The sequence below is a fragment of the Talaromyces amestolkiae genome (genome assembly GCF_001896365.1).
Source record: "Talaromyces amestolkiae strain CIB chromosome Unknown scaffold4.1, whole genome shotgun sequence".
NCBI classification, from domain to species: Eukaryota; Fungi; Ascomycota; class Eurotiomycetes; order Eurotiales; family Trichocomaceae; genus Talaromyces; species Talaromyces amestolkiae.
In genome coordinates, this window is record NW_024468040.1 from 298491 (window position 1) to 321982 (window position 23492).

General features: G+C 46.3%; 5 protein-coding genes across 5 annotated transcripts; 2 read left to right on the top strand and 3 right to left on the bottom strand.

Annotated features, from left to right (window-relative positions):
- Positions 1-2950: 2950 nt before the first annotated feature.
- BHQ10_002702 (uncharacterized protein) lies at positions 2951-6148 on the bottom strand (the record flags this gene model as incomplete). Its single annotated transcript, XM_040874878.1, has 1 exon — positions 2951-6148. One exon carries the CDS (start codon positions 6146-6148, stop codon positions 2951-2953), a length of 3198 nt encoding a protein of 1065 aa, XP_040731207.1.
- Positions 6149-9364: 3216 nt separating this feature from the next.
- Positions 9365-10980, bottom strand: BHQ10_002703 (uncharacterized protein; the record flags this gene model as incomplete). Its single annotated transcript, XM_040874879.1, has 3 exons — positions 9365-9997; positions 10058-10732; positions 10792-10980. The coding sequence occupies 3 exons, from the start codon at positions 10978-10980 to the stop codon at positions 9365-9367; spliced, it is 1497 nt and encodes a 498-aa protein (XP_040731208.1).
- A 4196-nt stretch (positions 10981-15176) lies between these two features.
- Positions 15177-17041, bottom strand: BHQ10_002704 (uncharacterized protein; the record flags this gene model as incomplete). Its single annotated transcript, XM_040874880.1, has 2 exons — positions 15177-16886; positions 16952-17041. The coding sequence occupies 2 exons, from the start codon at positions 17039-17041 to the stop codon at positions 15177-15179; spliced, it is 1800 nt and encodes a 599-aa protein (XP_040731209.1).
- A 2611-nt stretch (positions 17042-19652) lies between these two features.
- BHQ10_002705 (uncharacterized protein) lies at positions 19653-20543 on the top strand (the record flags this gene model as incomplete). The annotated part of the gene is made up of 1 exon (XM_040874881.1): positions 19653-20543. One exon carries the CDS (start codon positions 19653-19655, stop codon positions 20541-20543), a length of 891 nt encoding a protein of 296 aa, XP_040731210.1.
- Positions 20544-21229: 686 nt separating this feature from the next.
- On the top strand, positions 21230-22667 carry BHQ10_002706 (uncharacterized protein; the record flags this gene model as incomplete). The annotated part of the gene is made up of 3 exons (XM_040874882.1): positions 21230-21576; positions 21708-22164; positions 22236-22667. The coding sequence occupies 3 exons, from the start codon at positions 21230-21232 to the stop codon at positions 22665-22667; spliced, it is 1236 nt and encodes a 411-aa protein (XP_040731211.1).
- Positions 22668-23492: the final 825 nt, after the last annotated feature.

The window sequence follows — 23492 nt, forward strand, 5'->3', positions numbered from 1 at the left end:
GCCATGGGGGGTCACTACGGTGGCTCACCATAAGGGGGCTACGGGCCTTACTACAGAGGACTCCCTAGAGGGGCTCACCATAGGTTTTACTACGCGGAGTTGGCGCACTAAAAAGCGCATCTATTCTCATACTATGAAGGCCATACTGTATATAAAGTTCATCGTATAGGTAGCTTCACGCAATTCAGGGGCTACATGGCAACTAAATTGAAGGCATTCGGTGCAATCAATATACATAGGGAAGCAGTGCAATGTGGACTAATGAGGTTATCTAGGTATCAGTCCTACGGAGAGACTTGTTCGTTCTGTCCCCGGTGCAAGTAATAAAACCAACGCGTTGGGCTAGGAAGCTTCGTTATAGAAATCAAAGTGCGCATGCTACATATACAATGACAATGTGACAGAAAGGACCAGCGCTGATGAATACATGACAGACTTATATGACCACTAGTTTATCACACCTTAACGGGGCTTCGTTTTTGGTCGTATGGTAATACTATGGATTTCGCAATACATGAGCACTCTAATAATTCACCTAGTTTGTCTCCCTCGAAGTGCCAATTTCTCAAACAAGACCAAATGAAAACCGCTTCTTTGCTGCAAAAGCAGCATTTTTCAATTTCTTCATCTCTTTTTTGAGCTCGGTTATCTTCCCAGGAGCGGCAGTGATTGCGCGCTCTGTTTCCTCCACCCGCTTTTTGTAATATTCCAACGTATGTTTGTCATCAGCGAGTTTAAGATGCAGATTCTTCAAGTCGTCTTCACGTTTTGCCGCGAGCTCGGACAGCTCTGCTTTGGTGAGACGACGAACGAGAGCGGGCAGGAGCAGGAGAAAAAGCAGCAAGAGCAGCTGCAGCTGCAGCAGACTAAAAATGACTTAGCATCGACTGTAGTAATTTTGCAATAGGTGACGGGGTAGTAGTTWCTTGAGATTTTTTTTTTTTTTGTTCTTCTTGCTGCTGCGGGCGGGGCGAGGTGAAGGTTCGCGCCATTGGCGCTTTCTCAGAAATTCATCGGGTTCGTCATTGACCTTAGATAACATGTTAGATGTCATTCTTCGATCATAGCAAAGAGAAAGTGTACTCACAGGTTTCTCAATGGTCTTGCCACCACCAGCGGGATCAGATATGGGAGGGGAGGATGCCCGGGCAGACTCCAAGTTAGCTGACCGTTCGAGAACTAATAAAGGCACGGTGAGCTCCACGGATGATTATATGAGGTGTTGCTGGTACGAACTTACTAGATAAATCATTTGGATATCACCATAGTATTCTAGAGGAGCAACATTTCCAACTGAAAACTGAAGAGAAAGATGAAGAGAAAGATGAAGAGAAAGATGGAGAGAGAGATGGAAAGAAAGACAGAGAGGAAGATATATAGAAAGCTAGAAGATCACGTGTATAGAAATTGCTGCCTAGGGATATTGCTCGGATATGTTGCCCGGGGCAAAGAAGCGACGTCAGTCTACCAATTGTCGCTTCGATTTTGCTCCAACAGCTAATATTATCAAACAATCAGAGAGGCTTGCTCATGGTCGACTCTGTTTGTCCGAGTTGCGTTTGTCTACATTGCAGAATGCGCCCTATTCACCATTATCAGCGAGACAGGCGCACTAGGCAGCAGCTTACATCTCGGACTGGGCCTCAGATCCTCAACAGATCTTGACTAATTTATCCGTACCGCCTCTTTGTCTCGATACTGACTTTTTCATGACCGTCGCATCAAAAGGTGAACTCTAAACTCGTTCTAAGGCCCCTGTTTACCTCATATCGAGTCAATAATTCATCTTCTCTGATATTGGAGGACTTCATCGAAGCACCAATTAGATTACCAATACAACACATACCATTGTCAACAGCGTGGTACGGCAGTATTGTTTCAGCAATCTAAGGAGAAGCACAAATCTTACCATTTAAGAGAATACCCCACAATTGCAATCAACAACGTCCAATCCAGTCCCGCAAATTGCTAGCAAAACGCTAGCAGGGTGGTGCTGAGACCGACACATCAACTTCCGGCACATCGGATCTAACTGTTGGAGGATGGGGACAAAGACTGATGATGCTGGGCAGAATTAGCTGCCTTGTTACGAAGGAGGAGAGCATAAGAGGAGATAGCATACGAAGCTGAGGCAAGCTCCTCAAGATGGCGTCGTAAAGCCAGAGGCGTCTGCGTCAGTCATCCATAACACTAGTAACCAGACTGAAGAAGAAGGGGATAACCAAAGGCGATAGTATATCATTGACTCGAGAACAATAATAATAACAAACAATGACGACGACGAGAGCGAGCATTCCAGGTCCAATTGACTAACGGCATGTTAAGAGACGGAACAACATCTTTGATTGATGTCATTCAGACTACATCCAACACGTCGACATGGATATGTAAGAATGGCAAGGCTACAACCATACACAGGCATAAAGATAGATACATTTTGACCACGCGGAATTGAAGAAAGGAAAGAATGAACGGTCTCATCCAGTCATATTCAGGCCCCAAAGGCATCCAATCCAAGGGCCCCCAAAAATCGAAGTGAAAATTTAGTTGAATAGAATCAATTCAACGTCGTGGTAAAGACGGATGCATGCAAGGTTATTCTAATTTTAGTTTAGCCTTTCATCCGATTATAAGGGACTATTCCGTATTGGGATTAGCTTCCGCGTTCCTCGTGGTGCGGGAATCTGCAACACCAAGATTCGAAATCTTGGCGTTTCTATAGAGAACTTCGGGAATGCTGCGGAGTAAGCAAAACTACGATTTCTTACGAATACACCACAACCTAGGAAGATATGAATGTTTCAACTCTATAGGCATTCAAAAGCATAAAACTAGATACATTTTGACCACGCAGAGCGTAACAAAAGAAAGGGAACATAAGAAATATGCATTACTCATAACAGAACTCCGCTAACCATGAAATGACTGATCAAAGGTGTTTTTTTTTTGTTTATTCTTCGTCAGAGAAGACTTCCTCMCCACGCTTGCGGCGAGCCATTCTGTCCTTGCGCTTCTTTCGCTCCTCGGCGCTTGTAAGCTTCTTCTTCTTCTCAACCTTGGCGACCACGTTGCCCAAAGCATCACGTTGTTCTTCACCATCGTCGGCCTTCTCAGAAATTCTCGGTCCAGCCCCTTGGCCCTGAATCCAATTATGGCCTGAGGGGGTCATTCTTCCGTCCATAACAGCCCAAACTTCCTCGGTGAGGTTCTCGGTGAACTCGCGGGAGTGAGTGATGATGACAACACCACCCTCGAAGGTCTTGATAGCCTTGGACAAGGCGCCAAGAGAGTCACGATCAAGGTAGTTAGTGGGCTCGTCGAGAACGATCAAGTGAGGACGTTGCCAAGAGCAAGCGGCAAGGACGACCTTGACACGCTGACCACCAGACAAACCACGCATGCGAGAGTGAGAAACAAGCTCAGCATCGAGGCCGAAGTTGGCACAGTGGACCTCAATCTCACGACGAACCAAAGGACGGAACTGACCGCTGGCAAGAGCCTCCTTCTGATCAACTTCAGCAACCATCTTGGCGTGAGAAGCCAAGATCTCAGTACGAGGAATCCAGGCATTGTCCTGAGTAGACATGGGAGTCCACTTCTCGTTCTTCATGCCGATGTTGTCACCGAGGGCGAAAGAACATTCGTACTCGTAAGAGTTCTTGAACTTACGACGGGAGTGGATACCGATGACACGACGAGAAGTACCCTCGATCTTGTAGATCTTGTCCATAGCCTTCTCATCCTCCTCAGTGACGATCTTATTGGCGCGGTCCATGGTTTCACGGTCCTCACCAGTCTGGAAACGCCATTGAATGTACTCGGAGGGAGTCTTGTCGAGATGGTTATCAATGTGAGCAAAAGCGTGTTGCTTGATGTAAGCAATACGGATGTTCTCGTGCTGGTAGACATCACCAGAAGTGGGAATAAGTTCACCAGTCAAGACGTTGACAAGAGTAGACTTGCCGGCACCGTTGGGACCAATGACAGCAATACGAGATCCAAGAGAGACCTGGAAGGTGATGTCTCGGATCTGGGGCTTGGGAGTACCAGGGTACTGGAAGGACATGTTGCTGACACGGACAATGGCCTTGGCCTTGGTCTTGACACCCTCGAGGAAACCGGGCTCGGGGAACTTGAACTCCATCTCAGAGGCACCGAGCTCGTAGTAGGAACGAGCAGAGGGGACCTTCTTGACGAATTCACTAAGAGTACCACGGTAGCGGCGGAGCTTGAAGCGCTCGTAGTGGATGACGTGCTGGATGACGTTGTCCAAGAACTTGCTGTCGTGGGAAACAATGATGGATGTGCAAGGAGAGTTGATGAGGTACTGTTCCAACCAAGCAACGTTCTTGACGTCCAAGTGGTTGGTGGGCTCGTCGAGGAGGAGAATATCGGGGTCCTCGAAGACAGCACGGGCCAAAGCCAATTTCATCTTCCAACCACCAGAAAGAGAGGTGATGGGGCTCTCAAATTGCTCCTGGAGGAAACCGAACTCAAGAAGCTTGGCCTCAATATCCTTCTGAGCAAGGTTGATACCAACGCTCTCAAGCTTCTTCTGGGTCCAGCCAATGACAGTCTGCTCAGTATCGGCAGCGTCAAGGTCGTGCTCGACGAAGACAGTCTTGACCTCGCTCTTCTTGGGGAAACCCTCGACCTGCTCGTTGTTGATAGCGCGCATAAGGGTGGATTTACCAGAACCGTTGGGTCCCAAAAGACCGTAACGCTGACCACGCTTCAAACGCAGATGGGTCTGGTTGAGCAAGATCTTAGCACCGTAAGCCAAGTTGAAGGTACAGTTACAGAGATCCTCTCCTTCCTCTTCGTCAGAGTTGAGTTCCTCCTCCTCGGAGGCAGTGGGGGAGGCACGTTTGCGGAGAGTCTCAGCAACGGACTTGGCATCAGCCTCACCGATGAGGGCAACCAAGTAGGGAGTGGTGTTCTCAGTCCAGCTGACAACCTCGACAACCTTCTCGTCAATGAGCTGACCGGCAATGGCAGAAATGTAGTTGATAGCAGCATCAGCGTTGGCAATTTGAGCCTTGTACTTAGGCTCGAGGATCTCCTTGAGAATAGCGGAGACGGTGGCAACATCACCAGCGTGAGAAACTTCGGGGATCTTGCCATCCTTGACATCACCGACACGGACCAAAGTGTCGAGGGCTTGCTTGGTCTTTTCACGAGCCTCAGGGTCGGCGAGAGTCTCGTAGTTCTTGGTCAGGGCGGGCATCAACTTGGGCAAGAAAGAAGCGACGATCTGAGGATCCTCGACAAGCTTACACATGTTGTCGACGATGACAGCAGACTTACGCTTGATGGCAGTCTCACGCTCAGCAAGACCACGCTCAAGAAGAGGGACCATGATGGCCAAGGTAGGCTCGTGGACATCGGTAACGAAAGTGGTGGCACCGAGCAAGTGAACAGTCTCGGGAACGTTCTCGGGCTTGGAAATACACTTGATGAGCTCGGGAATGAAACGCTCAATATCCTTGTTGACGATCAAGCCGCAGATCTTCTCCATGGTACCATAAGCAGCCTTCTTGACCTCGGGCTTGGTGTCCCACATGGACTCGGAGACAACGGGGATGAGATCTGGAACGAGGAAAGCAAGCTGGGCAGGGGCGGTCTCGACAAGAGCCTCGATGCACTGAAGACCGGTCATCTTCTCGGGCCACTTCTGGGCAGAAAGAATGGAGTTGATGATGGAAGGGAGAGCGGCCTTGGTGGCGTTAGGGTTAATGGCCTTCACGAGAGAAATAGCAGCCACCTGGGCAGCGTTCTTGACGTTGGTCATCTTGTCACCAACAGCGTTGAGAGTAGGTCCCAAAAGAGAGACCAAGTGAGGCTCGACACCGGGAGCAACGGAAGAGTGCTCGGCGATGGCACGGATGGCCTCGACGGCACGCTCACGAGCGTTGGCATCCTTCTTGTTGGTGAGCTGCTTCTTGAGAGCCTCGACAGCCTTGAGGGGGACGGTCTTCTCTTCGATGGGGCCGTTCAAAAGAGTGGCGAGGTTGTTGGCGTGAGTGTTGGCCTCATCGGGGGTCTTGGAGATGGACAAGTTCTGGATCAAGCTCTCAACAACAGCGACGGAGTTGGCGGTCTCCTTGCCGGAGACGGCGGGGACGGACGAAACATCAACAGCAGGCATTTTGGTGTTGGACGACGTGGTGAAAATCGTGAACGAGGAAATATTAGAAGAAAAGGAGGCGAAAAATGCAAAGACTGATCTATGAGGGTATCTGCAAGTCTTTTTTTCGAGAGTTTTTTTGTTGTGGCGGCCGACGAATCTGCGTAAGTGATCGCAAATGCGTGCTTCGAAAGAGGCCCGAAAGACAGAAAAAACGATTCTATCTGCTGTCTAATCTATTTCTTGTAGACAAGAAAGACGAAAAACAACAACCCGACCTCTTGTATGTAAGAGACGAAGGGAATATTAGGTAGGGAAAGAAAAAAGAGAACTGAAAGATAAGAAGAGGAAGAGGGAAAAAAGGAGGGGTGTGAGAGAGTGGGCTGGCAAGATTATTTATCGCTGTGTGGCCCCTCGCCCAACCGCCCAAACACGCGCTAAGAGTTTTTCTTTCCTCTTTTTTTTTTTTTTTTTTTTTTTTTTTAGGGAAAAAGCAAAACCAAATTTTTTCCTCCCAGAAATTTTTGCTTTTTCGTTTCGGGAAAGGCTCCGGTTTAATTCCCTATTAGGCCTAGTGGCGAAGAATTTGCAACGTACTATGCCTGAAATGGGCATGACCCATTCAACCACTTTATCTGAGTGATGATTGGCTGCTTTTATACTTCCTGTACTCTGATTGGTGGGCGTGTGGCTGCCTCAAAAAGCGGTGGGAGGCAACACTCTAACAACTGTTAGTTTCCCCCAGGATTTTGCCCTTAAACTTGTCACTACTGCATGAAAGAATGAAACAAGCCGATTTCGAGTTGAAAACTACCTGGAAAACTAGCCAAAGTCTGTTCGCAAACTAGGGGTCGAGGAAACTTGGATTAAGACTGGCACACTCGTATGACGAACTAACAAGGAGTGGCCACCAACCAGATCCGTGACTCGCACACGCGCCTACGGCATGAATAATCGCTACGTAGCACGTACCCTATGTAGCGACGTAGCAATAATCAAATAGAATTTAGTTTTAGTCTGAAAGGGGGAAGACATTCCTCAGCCGACGTGGAACGATGTGACGAGACGACCCGAGAATCGTCGAGCGGCTACGAAAGGCAGCCTATTGCCTGGCAGGCTGACACAGCCTCCTGACATTTCACTCGAGAACCATTCGTTCGTTCTAGAAGATCTGTGAAATTGAGAGGATCATAGATTTTCTGGAGTGAAGATGGGGTACAAGGCTGGTAGGCTGGCAGTTGGGTCCAAATTCTAATTTAGTTGCCACCCACCGTAGCCGGCTAGCTTATCGGGATCTATCTGGTATTGCCTGCAGGCGACTAACTCGACCGTAGGCTACCTGGGTATTCGTACCGGTGGGCTATGCCCAAGCCTGGCATGCCCAGAGTTGTAATGCCAGATCAGCGATGTCGATGCCTCGATCCTAATAGACTCGGGCTTTCGTCGGCCTGTCCGGTATTATTGGATGCGGCCTTCATACGTACGTACATGGCTAAATAATTTCCCCTGAACGTCCTGTCAATGAAGAAACATAGTTCGTCCTAGATTGCCAGGGGTTGTTCATGCCGGAGATTATTCATTCGATCTACATTAGAATCTATTTCTTGCACTTCCAAATTAAGGCTCCTCCGGCTTGTTCCACTGTTGTAAATCTGTTTACTGACTAATTTCTCTCAACAACGACGGAGTGTCGGTGTCAACACAACTTTTTTTAACCTAGGCATTGGTATCTACCCCCATACTCCATCCAGATCACAATATTTGCTAGACTAAACCCCCCTTACCGACAATTCATGCTTGCGACTGCGTACTGATTACAATTTACAAGTCATCAAAAACGAATGCCTAACGCTGAACAAAATCAGCCCCTTGAGAACACTACGTATCAAATTTTAGCCCCTAAACAAGACTAAGGGACCCTCCCCCAGACTCCGGTTTCTGTTCCAGCTCCATAATCAGCGCCGACGACTCCATTCTGCCGTCTTCCCGTTAGTGTGTTGGGTCTTTGTCTGACTCTCTTTGCTTTTTATTCCTCTTGGATCTATTTTTTCCACCCCCTTTTTTTTCAGCTGGCGCTACATCGGGATACCCCGCGAAAAAAGATCGAAACAGCGAAGAAAAACCGGGTCTTCTTCCGCTTGAAATGAGCGGGTCTGAGAACTTTATTCGTGATTGTTACTTACTCCGGATTTTCTCTCTCAAATTCTAGTGAAATGTCCAAGCTAAAGATTTTTTTTTTTCGTGCAACAAAACTCAAAAGGGCTTCGCTCCGGTCACGTTCCGTAGGTCATACTACCTTGGTCCACGAATCAGATATGATACAACCGAGAGTTCATATCACATGCTGACTATCATTGGACCGACTAACAAGTCGAGAGATCCTGTGCGTCATGTAAAAAGCAAGATTTGCCACCTTGATACGATAGTCTCTGTTTTGACTAGCAGATAAGATAAGATAGTAATGATTACAGGAAAAAATTGTTGACATTGTTTCAAGTTTCAATCAGCGAATGAAAAGAATTCAAGAGTCTAGCCCTTGATTCTTGGATTTGCGTCGATGAATGGAATGTGACATGAATGTAGATCAAAATAATGTACCTACGTAGATGGCACTGTCAGTGACTGTCAGTGGCGAAAATGGCACCTATGGAAGCTCCAGTTTCTTGTCTTTGTCGACGAAGATCTGGATCTCGCAGTGTTTCGGAGCAAAATACCAGATAGCAAGAAAGACCCTCACATTATCTATCCAAATCCAGAATTTCTTTACAAGAAGACGACTCCAGACTCCCGAACATTGAGCGGACGACGAGACAGTGGAAGCAGAACCCGCAAAACTCCCGGAAGGAGTGGGTGGCGGTGCCCACGTTTTTATTCATTCTAGAAATGATCGAATCGAGATATTCGATCCGTGGAACGAGAGCTAGAGTCTCGTCTGGCACCGGTTGAAGATCGGCTACTGCCATCTGCAAATATTCTGGGATTTCTTTGTCCAAGTGAGCATGTGTAGACCTTTGTTTTACGTGCCAGTGAGTAATGCAAGAGATAGTAAATGCAAATTATCGTCATTTTTGTAGCTGAATATATACCCTGAAGCAGTTGTACTATAGCCTTGCACACACTTCAATCATATACATCGAATCTCCCGTTCCATGTCGAAATCATCATCGACTCAGCGCATCAGCGCATCGCACGTCCTACAAAATAAACCAGATGACGAAATGCTTCCAAGGTTGTCGATTACTCTGCATGCTGAGCGGTGCCCTTTTCCGTATCCTTCTCATACATACGACGAGCAGCCACCTCATTCAAATCCGAATCATGCTCAGCATCAAACTCACGACCTAGCTTCTCGGGACCAAAGAACGTGATAATAATGACGTACGCGTACACACATCCCATGAAGATGCAGATGACTTTGCCATAGTCGTAACGCTTGACACCGGTCTTTGATGGCGGCAAGGGGAATCGCTCACCGATGGTTGATTCTATGGTTGAGGATGCCGATGACACCAAATTACCCAATTGGTAAGCGGTACCGACAGCAAATGTACGAATAGGTCCAGGTGCCAGCTCCATCAAGTGAATGGGGATCACACCCCAAGCACCTTGTACACAGAATTGTTCGAAGAAAGCCGCGGCCATGACGGATTTGTTGCTAACGAAGTCGTAAGGGTATAAGAGCGCGCCACCGACGATGGAGATTACGATGATCGAGAATCGTCGTCCGAAAATTTGACTTGCCCATCCGCAGAGGGTACCGCCGGTCATAGCACCGAGGTTGGCGATGACTTGAGTGACTGTGACGGCGTTGGCGGAGAAACCGAATTGGGCGGAAAGCATGGTAGGGTAGAGATCTTGAGAGCCGTGAGACTGTTTTCGTTAGTGGGCATTCCTGGATTATACGTATCTGTTGAAAGAAAGAGGAGGTACCATAAAGTTGAATCCGGCCATCAACAGGACAAGATAGATGAGAAGCTTCCAATGATTTTTGACAGCCACCTTACCCTCCGACAAGAAATTTCCAGCGACACCGCCAGCGAGCGACTTCCGCACTTGTTCGCGACTCTGAAAGGCCTGAGTTTCGGGCAAGCATAGACGGAAGATGATGAACAACACAGGTGGGCAAGCACCAAACCAAAATAGAGGACGCCAGCCGTGCGAGGTGGTGTCGACAAGACCACGTGCAAATGCAGTGACCAGCAAGTAACCAAAGGCATAACCTTGTTGCAACATTCCAGAGATAATACCACGGGCCTCGGGGGGACAATCCTCCAGAGCGGTAGCAGCAATGTTACCATACAACCCACCCATGGCAATACCGAACAGCGCACGGCAAGCAAGGAATTGTTTGTATGTCTTACAGAAACCGGTACCCAACTCCAAGATGATAAAGAGAACGTTGTTGGCGACAAAGGGCCATTTCCGGCCGTAGCGATCAGACAGGATACCGAAGATAATGGCACCGACGGAACGCAACATTAGCACGAGGGTGATACCCCAGGTAATTTCGGAATTGGGACGGTCGAAATATTTAGCCAGACTGGTCAAAGAAATCGAGACAGAAAAGAAATCGAAGGCATCCCAAGTCCAGCCCCAGAAGGCAACCTATTACCTATTAGTACCGTCATGCTAAACTACAATGAAACCCGAGAGAATAGACACACCAAGAAAAACAGCCATTGTTGCTTGTTCAACAACATCAAGGCCTTGAAAGGGTTGGGAGCTTTGCGCATGGGAGGACGCAAGGACGTGACCCGTGTAGCCAGGTATCTACCGACAGACATGTTCTCCTCCGGAAAGCTTGAAGGGCTAACCTCATGCGAAGGCTCCGTGTATTCTTTTGTGTCGGCCATGTTGGTAATGGTACAATGACAGTAAACAAAAATAATGTTTCGTCCAACAGGCCAGTACAGAGGGTGCTACCTCCCAAAAAAGTATAGCGGTGAGTGAGTCTCAGCCGGCAGTGAAGCAAAGAAAGAAAAAAAAGAATTGCCGCGGGGATAAGAAACCAAAAAGAGTCGACCGGAGAGGCACGAGACCCTTTTAAATAATCCAGAGGAAATGCTCACCCCTCATACCGCTCTTCATTGTGCAGCATTTCCATCATGATCAACTGGTTAGCCATGTGCTGCAAAGCGCTAGTGTTGTGCGAGCCAATGAGGCCGCAATCTAGTCAGTTAGCTTGACCAAGCTACATCAAACCCCGCATGGTCATTCGTATTTTTCCTGCTAATTTTCGCTGTTCGACCGGGCCGCTTCTGGGGTTGTAATTAGCACTAGCCTACCAAGCGCACAATTCTCCGTGGACTACGTACACCAGGTTGGAAAACAATATTCAAAACAGTCTCTATTGATTGGAATGCCCAAATGGTTGCGAGTCATCTGATCTCCGGGATTCTGCGCCCACCATCGAATCCTTTGATGCTAACCAAGCGCCATTTCACCTAAAGCGTGATTCTCTCCGTACTTCTACGGTAATTTCCTACGATCTGACTCGTTGAAAGATCAAACATCGGTTCTAGCCATGTGGCATCCCCTTTCCTTTCCTTTTCTTTCACTTTCATCAATTCCTATGTTTCTCTCGGCACATTCGGTAAATTCTCTACGGACGTACGGCATAGGAAAGAAAGCCGGTCTTTTAAAGGAACAAGACGCCAAGCCGAAGCCAAGTTGCCCGGTAAGAAAGCTAAATAGAGTGATTTGCTTAGTAAAACGCTTGCCCCCAAAGACTAGAACCAGCCACGAGCCGCCGATCTTCGGTATTGATTTTCACAGTAAACAGTCGGGCTGGGAACTCGGTGTGCCTGAATTTCGCTTCTACAGCAAACATTGAGTCAAGCCGGTTCAGGGGACAAAGCACTTCGTCAAGCCGATTGCTAATGGAATGGTTTGAACCACGGTACGGAATTCAGGTGAGCCTGACACGGCAACATACCGACCGTGCTATTCGTTTTCGGATTCCAGTTCTTTGTTAGCACCTTTCGCCTAATTTGCTAATAGTTTCGACCCTGGACAATGGACACGGGAACTCGTGGTTTGCATCGTCCTCATGATCCCGATTCGTTTTCTTGGATCTCACCATAGTTCCAGGTTTTCTAGAATCATATGTGGCATGTCGAGATTTGTGTGGTTTATCTTGACTGGAAGTCAATTGATGGAACAATTCTACTGGCTCTAAGGGTCGAGATCAATGCAGAAGTTTATTCTGGGGTCGCGAATAATTATCGTGACGTCCCACAAAACGTGGAACCCCGGTCCCCAGATGTAGCTCCTTTGTTCACATTTATTATCTCTCGCGAATTAATAAAACCTTAAGAAGCTGAGCCCTATAACCCGAACCTTGAAACACTACCAGTCATATATTCAGACATGCCTAGAATACATGGGGTTCAGACTCTAAACTGTGGATCCTCTGCAGTTGTTCGGGGTAGTTCTTGACCTCGTTCAAGTGTATCTGATGTAGCCGTATTCACCCGCACTCTTCTGAGCATCGCTCCTTTTGTCTGGTATCGAGTTTCAGAAGAACTTGTATTGTTCCCATCTCCCATGAGTCTCGGCGCGTGGCGACGAGAGAATTGGCGCAAGTAAGGAAGACAGCCGCACACTATCACAAAATTTCCCTCAAGAATGCTGCATTCTTTGTTAGCAGAGAAAGGCCGGCGAGGACTGTGACTCTCACGTAAGAAAACCGGCCAGTCCCATCTGATAGGGCTGATCAGGCGAATTCACCAGGGGGTAAATTGTGGCTAACCGGACGATGCTAGTAATGATTGTCCTATAAGGAAATGAGCTCTGAACAACCAATTCGGCATGCGTTCACAACGAGAGCTGACATCAACTTACATACAACCAACCCCAAAGATGGCCGCTATTCCTAACTTTTGTCTAATCGACACATGCAACCGCCAAATAATCGGTATCGGAATCAGAATCAAGATAATATCACTCACTGTGTTCGTAAGAGCAGTTGCGAAATACACTCCCGTCCGATCAATGCAATAATCCCTAGTCCATGACTGAGGTATCGGATCCCAATTTCTCTCGACAGGATGACAAGCGAAAATGAGTGCGAAGAAAATGGCTAAAGTGTAAGATATGATGACACCGCTGACGATGTAGATAACATATTTCCAGAATTCCATCACGTTCAGTAAGGCGTAGTAGAACATTAGAAGGGCGAGTTTGGCGTATGCGAGACAGAAGATATAGATTGACGAAGCAGCTAGCACGGTCTGTGGATGGATACAGTCAGCAGTTGGAGCTGAACCGAATCATCTTCTGAAACTGAATATCAGGCGAACCTTTGGGTAATTTGCTCGATCGGCTTGACTTAGGTTCTCGAGATGCACTCCAAGTCCTGAATAGGACCACCCATCTATCATTAATTGTGAACTGTCAGCAATCTTCCAGACTTCTGAGCATAAGGTAGATCTTACAAAGTATTACAGATTGAGAAGCCACCGAAAAGACCTTGAGACAACCATTAGCGGTACAATCTTGGAAGTCGAACGGCTTTCAGCCACAAACCCAGGCAATAATTATAAACGCTAGCGACACGTTAGGCAAAACATCCAAATCCCGGAGATAACAGACATACTATCATCCCACCAGAACTTCTTTATAATCCTTGCTTTCGTGTAAATCCTCATTATCAGCAAGCTCGTGCTTATTCCAACACCGACTCCAACCGCGACTCGACTGGCCGTGTGTAGCCATGGATCTGAGCGGTCGCCAACAGCCCTTGTTGCAAGGTGGGGTCTTGATGATGTATATGAAGGGTTTCTGGTATTCGAGTTAATGCTAATGCAGTTATCAACGATATTCATGATTGTATGACTGAAGTTGCAGTCGCCAGCCCTCTGCGCCGGTTATCACCCAAAGACAACCGACTCTGAGTGATAAATTTTTCGCATATGTGCTATGTAACAGGAAGAGGGGGAAAATCTAAAGACATTGGCTAACAATAATAAATATATCGCCTTTTCGTTATATCTTAGAGGTGGATGTAGATCAGATATCATGACTGCTCTGGAACCCCAGTGCACCCGCAGATCTTGGATAACGATGGGAAACCTCGAATTAAAAAAGTCTTAGTTGTCAGGAGAATTTTTGGCAAAGAATACGTTGCCACAGATGACTATGTCACAGACTCGACTCATTTGGCGCCTCAGGCATGCGAGAATAGTTTATTTCCGTTTTCAGTAGAAAAGATCCACTTAGGGCTAATGTTCTTGGGCGAACCAAAGTTTCGGACCGTCAATCCCGGTCGGTTCATCCAGAAATGAAGCTCGGGGTTGGTCTCTAATGATTTTTCCATGCTTGTTTTGATATCAACCGGTGGAAAAGTGGACGGAAGGCAGTAGTTGCAGGATAACCGAAAGTCGTAGAGTGATGGTGTCGGGCGACTCTAATATATATTTATGTTGGATATACAAACTCTCAACTACTCATTTTTAGATACTTGAATAAACATTGAACTTTTTCTAGCTTTGTTCAAGTTGAGAGAGACAATTCTCTAATGCGCGAAATATTCAAAGCTATCCAGAGAAATCGAATCTAGTATTTTTTCAAAAATCGATTTCACCCTGGTTTTCAAAACAGTGAAGTGCAGTACTAAGTTAAGCAGAAATATTTAAATAAAGCAGACACCGAATATGTTTGCCGTTTTTACACCGTATAGGTATCATTCAGCGAAAACAATCATTTGTAGGGTTTAAAAGTTGTCGGGTGAGATTGGGGTCCGTGCAAAATCCCATCAGTTGATACTAAGTGATGGTATACAATCTTCCAAATCCATATCCATTGAACAAATGGCGCACCGTCAGACATACGATGTTGACATTTTGAATAAACAAGTAGAAACCCTTTCAACTCGCTGTTCGATACCATCTCACTTAATCCTAGCTTTCTTTGGGAAACACTACCCAGACTTTATGCTGTTGGTACTAGGCAAGGTTTTGAAGAATATGATTTTCACAATACGATTTTAGAAGATAGAATATTGAAGTTTGCTATTATAGAGCACTTTACCCACCCACAAATCCAATGACTAACCAGCATAGAGCTCGTTCATCTGGATCTCTCCTAGATAGTGCTTGTTGCGACTCATCCCCGCATGTCGAACACTTTCCATGCCGCTGAAACCTTTATCTCCCCACCAAAATCGCTTATCATCGTCCAATTTCCAATCGTCAATAACGTCTGCAAGAGTTTGTATGTGACCATACGTCGCCGGCTGGGGTCCCTTAGGCTTCATACAAGCAATGAAAGTAATGACTGACGCAAAGGCGGTAGCGCAGATCGCATAAATGAACAAACGAGAGTAGTTCATGGTCAGCCAAACGCGATCCTCTAGGAGCTCGACAGAAGCCTGAGACGACTGACCGAGCAGCCAATGTAATAGTGACTTAAAAATCACAAGCACAATGTATTTCCAGCTCATGAGGGCAGCCAGGAACGGGGGCTTCTCAAGAACGCTTGTCTTGACACCCTTCGACCGGCCATAAGCATCGAGAGATCTCCACACATCTTCGTCTCGGGACAAGTTTATGACGAGCTCTGAAAAGTGGAGTCCGAGTGTTTGCAAGCCCTGTATTGCGCAGACAAACAGGAGATTGACGATCAAAGCAGGCACAAAAGGCATGTCTGAGTTAATTTGTGCCCAATCCAGACTGAAGAAGACGGCATTGAAAAAATACGTACCTCCTAGGTCGTCTACCACAGGGTTCGATGTAGCATTCCAAGTCATTGAGAAATGCCAGGTGGCGTTGGGCAGATGCCCGATTTGATTGATTGCACCTATCATATTACCTCGTGCAACAAGGACTATTGTTAAAAACCACACAAAAGATAGCCCAGCCAGAATCCATATGAATATTAAAGCATGTCTGGTTGTAGGGATGAGCTGCCATTGGCTCSGCTGCTGTGGACTTGGAAGCTTCGGTGCACTTTCCTGTTCCTCCCCCAATATGTCTCGAACTTGCATCGAGTACATGCAGCGGCCCTCTCTATGCCGTACCAACTGCCGATCAAGCATTAAGACTGTAGTATCCAGTGGATTTGAGCTCCATGTTGGAATATCGCGAAGGTTACTATAGTAGCACCATATTGCAACTACGGTTTGTCCCAACAACGCAAGTCCTAGCGCTAACAAGGCGAGCAAGTTCACGTGCGTCTCATACAGAGTGCCATAATCCATGTTGACTCGCGGGATGAAAAGCATCGAAGTTGCTGCATAGCAAAGAATTAGAAGTGCCGCTGAGATCGCGTTGATATACCAGCTATTGGGCCGAGAGCGATTCGAGCTGGTTATCAAGCGTATGTTGGTATTAAACACAAGGCGCTTCTCCTTGAGAAGTGCCCACCGAAGAGATACTGAATGAACATAGGCTAATCCTTCAAGGCATTGCGTGAGTATCAAGTTGACGATGAAGGAAGCCGCCTCGCCGGGTAAGCCACTGTGTATAAAAATGTTCGCAGGGCCGGAGGACGTGACCCAGTATCCAATGCTACATGCGATACAAGCTAAGGAGCACACTATGCCAAAGATTATTGTAAGACGGCATTGAAGGCCGGTCCCCGATTCACTGTCGACGGAAAGTAGCGAGTCTCGGCGTTCTGCACCGGTCAAGATCTTTTTTGACTGCATTTCCGTTTTACCGTATGCGTCTCTATCGTTTGATTCATCCGCGGCCATGGCCACGGTTGGCACTAAGTCGTATTTGTTGTTGTCTATAGTGTGCCATTTTGGAGGAGAAATCTGATTGTCAGAGTTACTGAGTAAGTAGGTATTCAGACCAGTCGGCATCCTTGCTGACTACTTACTGATTTGTTCGTGCTCGAGTTCGATGTTTCGTAATCATCAATGGGGAGATCAGGACCTTCGCCGCGAATAATAGTATATGTGCTATCCATTCCGCCCCTCGATATTGAGTAGAGCGTAGTCACAGACAGGGCGTGTCTAGCCTGGTAGATTTCTATGCACCGTTTTTGAGAGCGCCCTCTGCATTATATAAGGCTAGAGCGGAGTGCTCGTGGCCCCCACTCGACACTCAATAAGTATTTACATAGTAATGAAATTGGTGAGCCGGCGAGCGGATTTTGGGCGGAAATTCTTGTTCACATCCGGCTAGATAAAGGTCCGAGTCCGCGTCCCGTCTCATCCTCCCGTTATCTAATTCAACGGGCCCTACCACTCAATTCGTCAGTCATGCATGTAATTAGTTAGATAAATATAACTATCCCTTGGTCTATAAATGCCTTGTTCTGGTTTGAGCGCGCGATTCGTCCAGGCTGCACGCCAAAATGATAGCGTGTAAGCCGCAGCCTATCATTTGTCGCCAGAGTTGCTAGTTCTGACAGTCCTGTGTCAGCTTTCAAGGCATTTCAAGGGGAAACTGTTCTAGATCGCGAAATATCTTTTAGATTGGCCGGGGACTTTAATGTGGGGCTCTTCAAAGAATAAGCCCCAATCTGAAGAATGAGAATCTGTACTCCATGGCGTTCAATTGCGATGTCCAGAAAGAACACCATATTTACAGAATGTGCTTTATTTGTTCACAATCCAAAGCTCTCTTCAGGAGTTTAGTATATCACGGAGTACCGTACCAGCGATATGTTGTCTATACTATGCCTCACTTCCTCATCAGGCCATGATTAGAAGTAGATAAGGTACCTAGCACAAGTCTCAGCCCGGTATAATACTGCGATATTAATGAAAGAATCACTTTGGATATATGAATATGAGTGTTTGAAATCGTAAAGAGCCCCATATTTTTTTTTATAGTCACGGATCGAATACCTCTCTCAGCTGCTTTCAGAAGCTCGTACATGTCGTTTCTGCTTTCCCTCCGCTATTATATATATAAACCTAAAACCTCAAGTGTCGACCACAAAATCGATACAAGAAACAAACGTCAACAAGAAAACCTTTTTCGCGAAGTAGTCCCCAAGGGATAAAAGATCATCATACCTTCCATGAAAAAAAAAAAAAAAAATTAAAAAAATTAATTATTAGAATAGATATAGAAGACGAAAAGAACGACACAGCTCACTGCACGTAAGAGTAAGACTGTTGAAAATTGACTTAGTCTTTCGGTTCAGAGTCGTCCGTAGACTTGTCCTGTTTTGGGTGACTTCTCTCGTCCTCTCTTATTTCTGTATAGGTTCGATTCCTTAGCCCTAGTGCCACCCTGTTGTTCATTTCTTATTTCGTGAGGGATGAGTGGATTTATCGGGAAGGTTATGGTTCTGAGCAAACAGGATACTACAAACCTATATGCCCTGTTGTAAACAGGTTGACAGAGCACCCAAAATGGGTAACCATATAATATTCAAGGTTGCATAATGTCTGTCCGCAAATCCGATCCTTAAATATATCGAGGTTATTCCAGTGGGATGGCACGGAGAGCACCACACCCACTTCCCCAGTTGCTGTGATACTTAGAAACCGTACCAGAGAATCACAGATCAAGATACACACCAAGGTTTCCAGATGCTATGACGGCTTCTGGCAGGCTGGGACAAGAATATTGAGCTTTGAAAATCAAAAGTCACGGAAAAAAAATTTTTATCCCCCGAACCGGAATCGACGGTGACTTCTCGATCACAATTAATATTACAGTCGAGCGTGATAAACCTGGAATTTTATTAGACAATAGAATAGCAGTGATATATTAGAGTAACGTACCAACTACACCATCAGGGGCTTTTATCGATTCTCAGGTTGACTTTCAGGTTTTTCTAACGCCAACTCCAAACAAGAAGAGTCAAATGTTTGCAGTCGATGCGCTGCCGACAGATTCTGCAAGTCGGCTCGCAGTATCAATGAAGGGGGTAGGGACCAAGGGTCCGTTTCATATATTCCTTCAAAACTCTGGGCTTCGCACTGTGAAGAAGATGAATAGCTTCGTTGATGCATTAGAAGGATGCACACGGGAGGAAACAATGAGATTCGAGCGAAGATGGTGGAGAAAAAGAAGCGAAGAAGAAGGCAAAGGAAAAAACAAGTATATTTACTCGTAGAAAGGTTGGTGCTCGATGGCAGAAATACCTTGATTGAAGCTATGACTGCTTTTTTTTTGCTACCACACCAGAATTGTTGTGATAATTCGAACGGTTGTAGTCAGAGGAATAAAGATGTCTGTTACACTCTGAAAACGGTGGATTCAACTCTCTGAACGAGTATTCCTTCACAATCAAGATATGGTTATTCTGATCGATGAAAGTGCGGATCTCTTCGTATTACCACGCATCACGGTGTTCCATACGGACTTAGAACCTGAATCATAATAACGATCTTTCTCCGGAGACATTGCATGACACTCAGCTCTTATGGTAAAAGCTTCGGCCGGGGCTGACGAACCCACCGGGCTCAACGGAGCGAACCCCCGAATATTACTTATTTAAACAGGACGGAGACACGAATGCTTTGCTTAGCCTTCTTTTTTTCCTACAATAAATACTAAATAAAATCGAAAAGAAAAATTGATTCGGTGTTCATTGTCCACGTAGACAATAGAAAATCATGGCTGCTGTTGCTACTCGTCAACCCTTCGAGCCTGCTCCTGGCTTCGTCCCAACTGAGACTCAGGCCACGGGAAGCTTCTTACACTCTACGCTCGACGGTGCCCCTGCCTTTGTCGACATATCAGCTGGAGGTTCTAATGTTAAGAGCATCGAGCACTCACTCAAAGTCATCAATTTGCGAGACTACCAGCCACAAGTGAAGCTTGACGTTGAAGGTGTCGAATACGTTCCGTTCAGTTCCAGTCTTCAAGAGGAAAGCCTCTTGCATCCGGACAAAGCTGAGATCAAATCCGTGGTTGAAAAGGTATACTGGCCCGAATGCGCTGAACTCGTCAAAAAGCACACTGGTGCTGTGGAGGTAGTCCCATACCACTGGCGTCATCGCCAAACCCCGAAGAACATGCAGGAGCAAGACGCCAGCAAGGGAGTGAGCAGCAAGCCCGTCACACACTTTCACATCGATAACGATGCCAGCACCGCAGAAGGCTCTCTTAAAGCCGCTCTAGGCGAAGAAGAAGCCTCACGTTGGCTTGCATCTGGCCACTGGGGTATTATAAATGTGTGGAAACCTATTGGGGATCCAGCATACCAGTATCCGCTTGCTGTGGTTGATGTTAGCAAAGTAAACTGGCAACGCGATGTCGAAGTTGTGTTAACTCGAAACAACTACAAGAATAGCATCAATGGACTCCGCTTCCGCGACGGCTTTGACTATTACTATGTGAAAGACCTGCGTGCAGATGAGGCATTACTATTTAGGAACTTTGATTCCCAGGATGGAAGGGGAATCGGTGTACCACATGCTGCAGTGGATGACGTGAACACACCGGTTGACTGTCCGCCGCGCCGAAGCATTGAGGTCCGATGCTTGGTGTTGTATGGTAACTGATCTACAAGTTGTGTATGTTATGTTGAATTGCTGGAGCCCTAGTTAGAATATCAGTACCAGTTGTAACTTGATTTCCTAGTATACTAGTCAAAACAATATACGAGGATTACGGACGTTGATCTGCATTCGGCCTTACTTTGTAGAGAATTGTCTATTGAACTATAAACCAGTCGTAAATGTGTTTTTATTCGACTTAAGAAATGGTTTTTGATGTCCAGTGTCTCTACTAAGCTGTCTGGATCCTGGTAGGCCCACCAAGGTGGAATCTAGGGGATTCCAAACTTCCACTACCTAGGTAGTTTTTGAATAGTAATCATTTGAAAACAACAAGACCAATGAGATTATGTTTCCTCTAAAGTCAGAAACTGGACGTCGGGCCCGACTGACGACAACTAGTTAGAAATTTCTGAGGGAGACGCTCGGGGGGTCGGGCCCGGTAGCCGACAGCCACAAATTCACAAATCGATACCCAGAAATCTCTTCCTGCTTAGTTCCGCCGCCCGGGTTCCCGGCATTGGGGAGCATCATCAAATTGAGACATAGTAAAATTGGGGGCGGCTTTGCAAAAAAGATATGGCTTACACCCGATACAGTTGATGGCATCACAATACCTAGATAGGGTACAACCCCAATGAAGAAACCCTAAATTTCCAGGACCAAGGTCATCGGTTCACAAGCAAGCAATCATGGTTGAAAGTCAGAATCCTTCCGAACAATCAACGCGCGAGAGTAGTGTTATTCTCAACGATAATCTTGCAGTTGATATGAATGATGAAGGCGAAATTGGTCATGGTGATGACAGCACATCTGTTGGAGGGGAAACATTGAATAAAGTTATGGATGTGCGGGATGAGAAAGTTATCACAGACATCAAAATCGTTAGTTCTGACTTGAGTTCTTCTTCGTCTGATCTGGAAGCGGCAGTGAAGACTACAGATGAAGATGACCAACAAAATCGCGACCCTAATGAGGTCGATTGGGATGGACCGGATGATCCTGAGTGTCCCATGAACTGGCCACGATGGCGAAAATCGTGGATCATCATTATCCTCAGTGTATTGAGATTACTCATGTGGGCTGTGTCCTCTCCTGATGATGACTTGAAATTACCTTTTCGAATAATTGTAAGGAAGCCAGAAACTGACATGAACGCATTTTACATAGTCCCTTTGCCTCATCAATGATGGCTCCAGCAATACTGAATATCCATGTCGAATTTCACTCCAACAGTGTGGTTCTTGACACCCTCAGCATTTCCATTTTCATGCTAGGGGTAGGAGCAGGTCCGTTGCTCTTCGCACCGCTTTCCGAGCTCTATGGACGCAACCTCATCTACCATTTAAGCAATTTCTTCTTCACTATTTCTAGTGTTGCTTGCGCGAAGGCTCCCAGTTTAAAGACCCTCATCGGTTTTCGTCTGCTAGCGGGCGTCGCTGGATCTGCAGTGATCTCTAACGGTGGTGGAACAATCGCTGATATTGTGCCCAAAAAGAGCAGAGGCCTCATTACCACGTTGATGGTCCTGGGCCAACTGATTGGTCCTGTCATTGGACCTACAGTGGGAGGATACGTTTCGCAAGGGGTGGGATGGAGATGGATCTTCTGGCTATTAACTATTGTTGTGAGTCGAGCTATCTACTTGTCCCGGTAGATCGTTATCGAACCCTGACTAAAATCAACGTGTTGAAATAGTCTGGAGTTTTTACGTTCCTCGGTTTCATTTTTCTCCGCGAGACCCATGCTCCCACCCTCCTCAAGCGAAAAGCAGCAAAATTGCGGAAGGAAACCGGTAACGAGCTGCTCTACCACAAAGGCAAATCATCCGTTCCTCCAAGGAAGCAATTTATGGACGCTTGTCAACGGCCTCTGAAGATGCTTTTTACGAACCCCGTCATTTTCATCGTTTCTATCTACATTGCCCTCATTCTGGGCTATGCATACATCTTGTTCACCTCCTTCGCTTTCGTTTTTCAGCAGCGATACGGCTTTGGAGAGGGAACTACAGGGTTGCTATATTTTGGTATTGGTATTGGCATGTTGGTTGCACTAGTTTGGATGAGTCGTTATAGTGATCGTATCTTCGCCCAGAAAGAGGAACAAACGGGCATATCAAAAGCGGAGTAAGCTCTTATCACTCTTTTCTGCAAAGTCCCCGGTGTTGAGTCTGACTTATGGCAACAATATTAGGTTCCGCCTGATACCTCTATTATATGGGACGTTTTTCATACCTGTTGGCTACATAATTTACGGCTGGGCTGTCCAATATCATGTTTACTGGGTTCTTCCTATTTTTGCGACCATGTTGATGGGAGTGGGAACTGTTCTAGCTTTGGTAAGTTTTCTTCTCCATCATGACGATACAGTCCTATGATCCAAAAAAAAACTGAAAAAGAGTTACTTCTAGGTCGTCACACAAACATATCTCATAGACGCTTTCACTGTCCATGCAGCAAGTGCCAATGCCGCAAACTCTCCCATAAGGTGTCTTGCAGCTGCTCTATTACCATTGAGTGGAACTTCGCTTTACGATGCGTTGACATTTGGCTGGGGCAATACAATGCTCGCACTCATAGCGTTATTGTTCAGTGCTCTGCCGTGGATAACGTATCGATATGGTGAGAAACTACGAGCAAAATATACCGTGCGCTGATAGACAGTAAACTCATCAAAGGCAGCAGCCAACCATGTTGGGAAATAGAGGGACATCTATATGCATATGGTGGTTGTTTGGAGATTGGAAGGAAGATGTTATTTAATGTAGCACGGCGCATACTTGTGAAATTGCTGGTTTATTTATAGAGAATTTCTTCGATCAACGAAATCAATAGAATAGAGCTGTTTGTATACATGAATGACTGTGAGTACAATTTGGAGAAAAGTTCTTAGAACGGTTAAATGGAGACAGATCAACAAAAATACCTTAGTCAGTTGTGTTTCTATCATGATTAT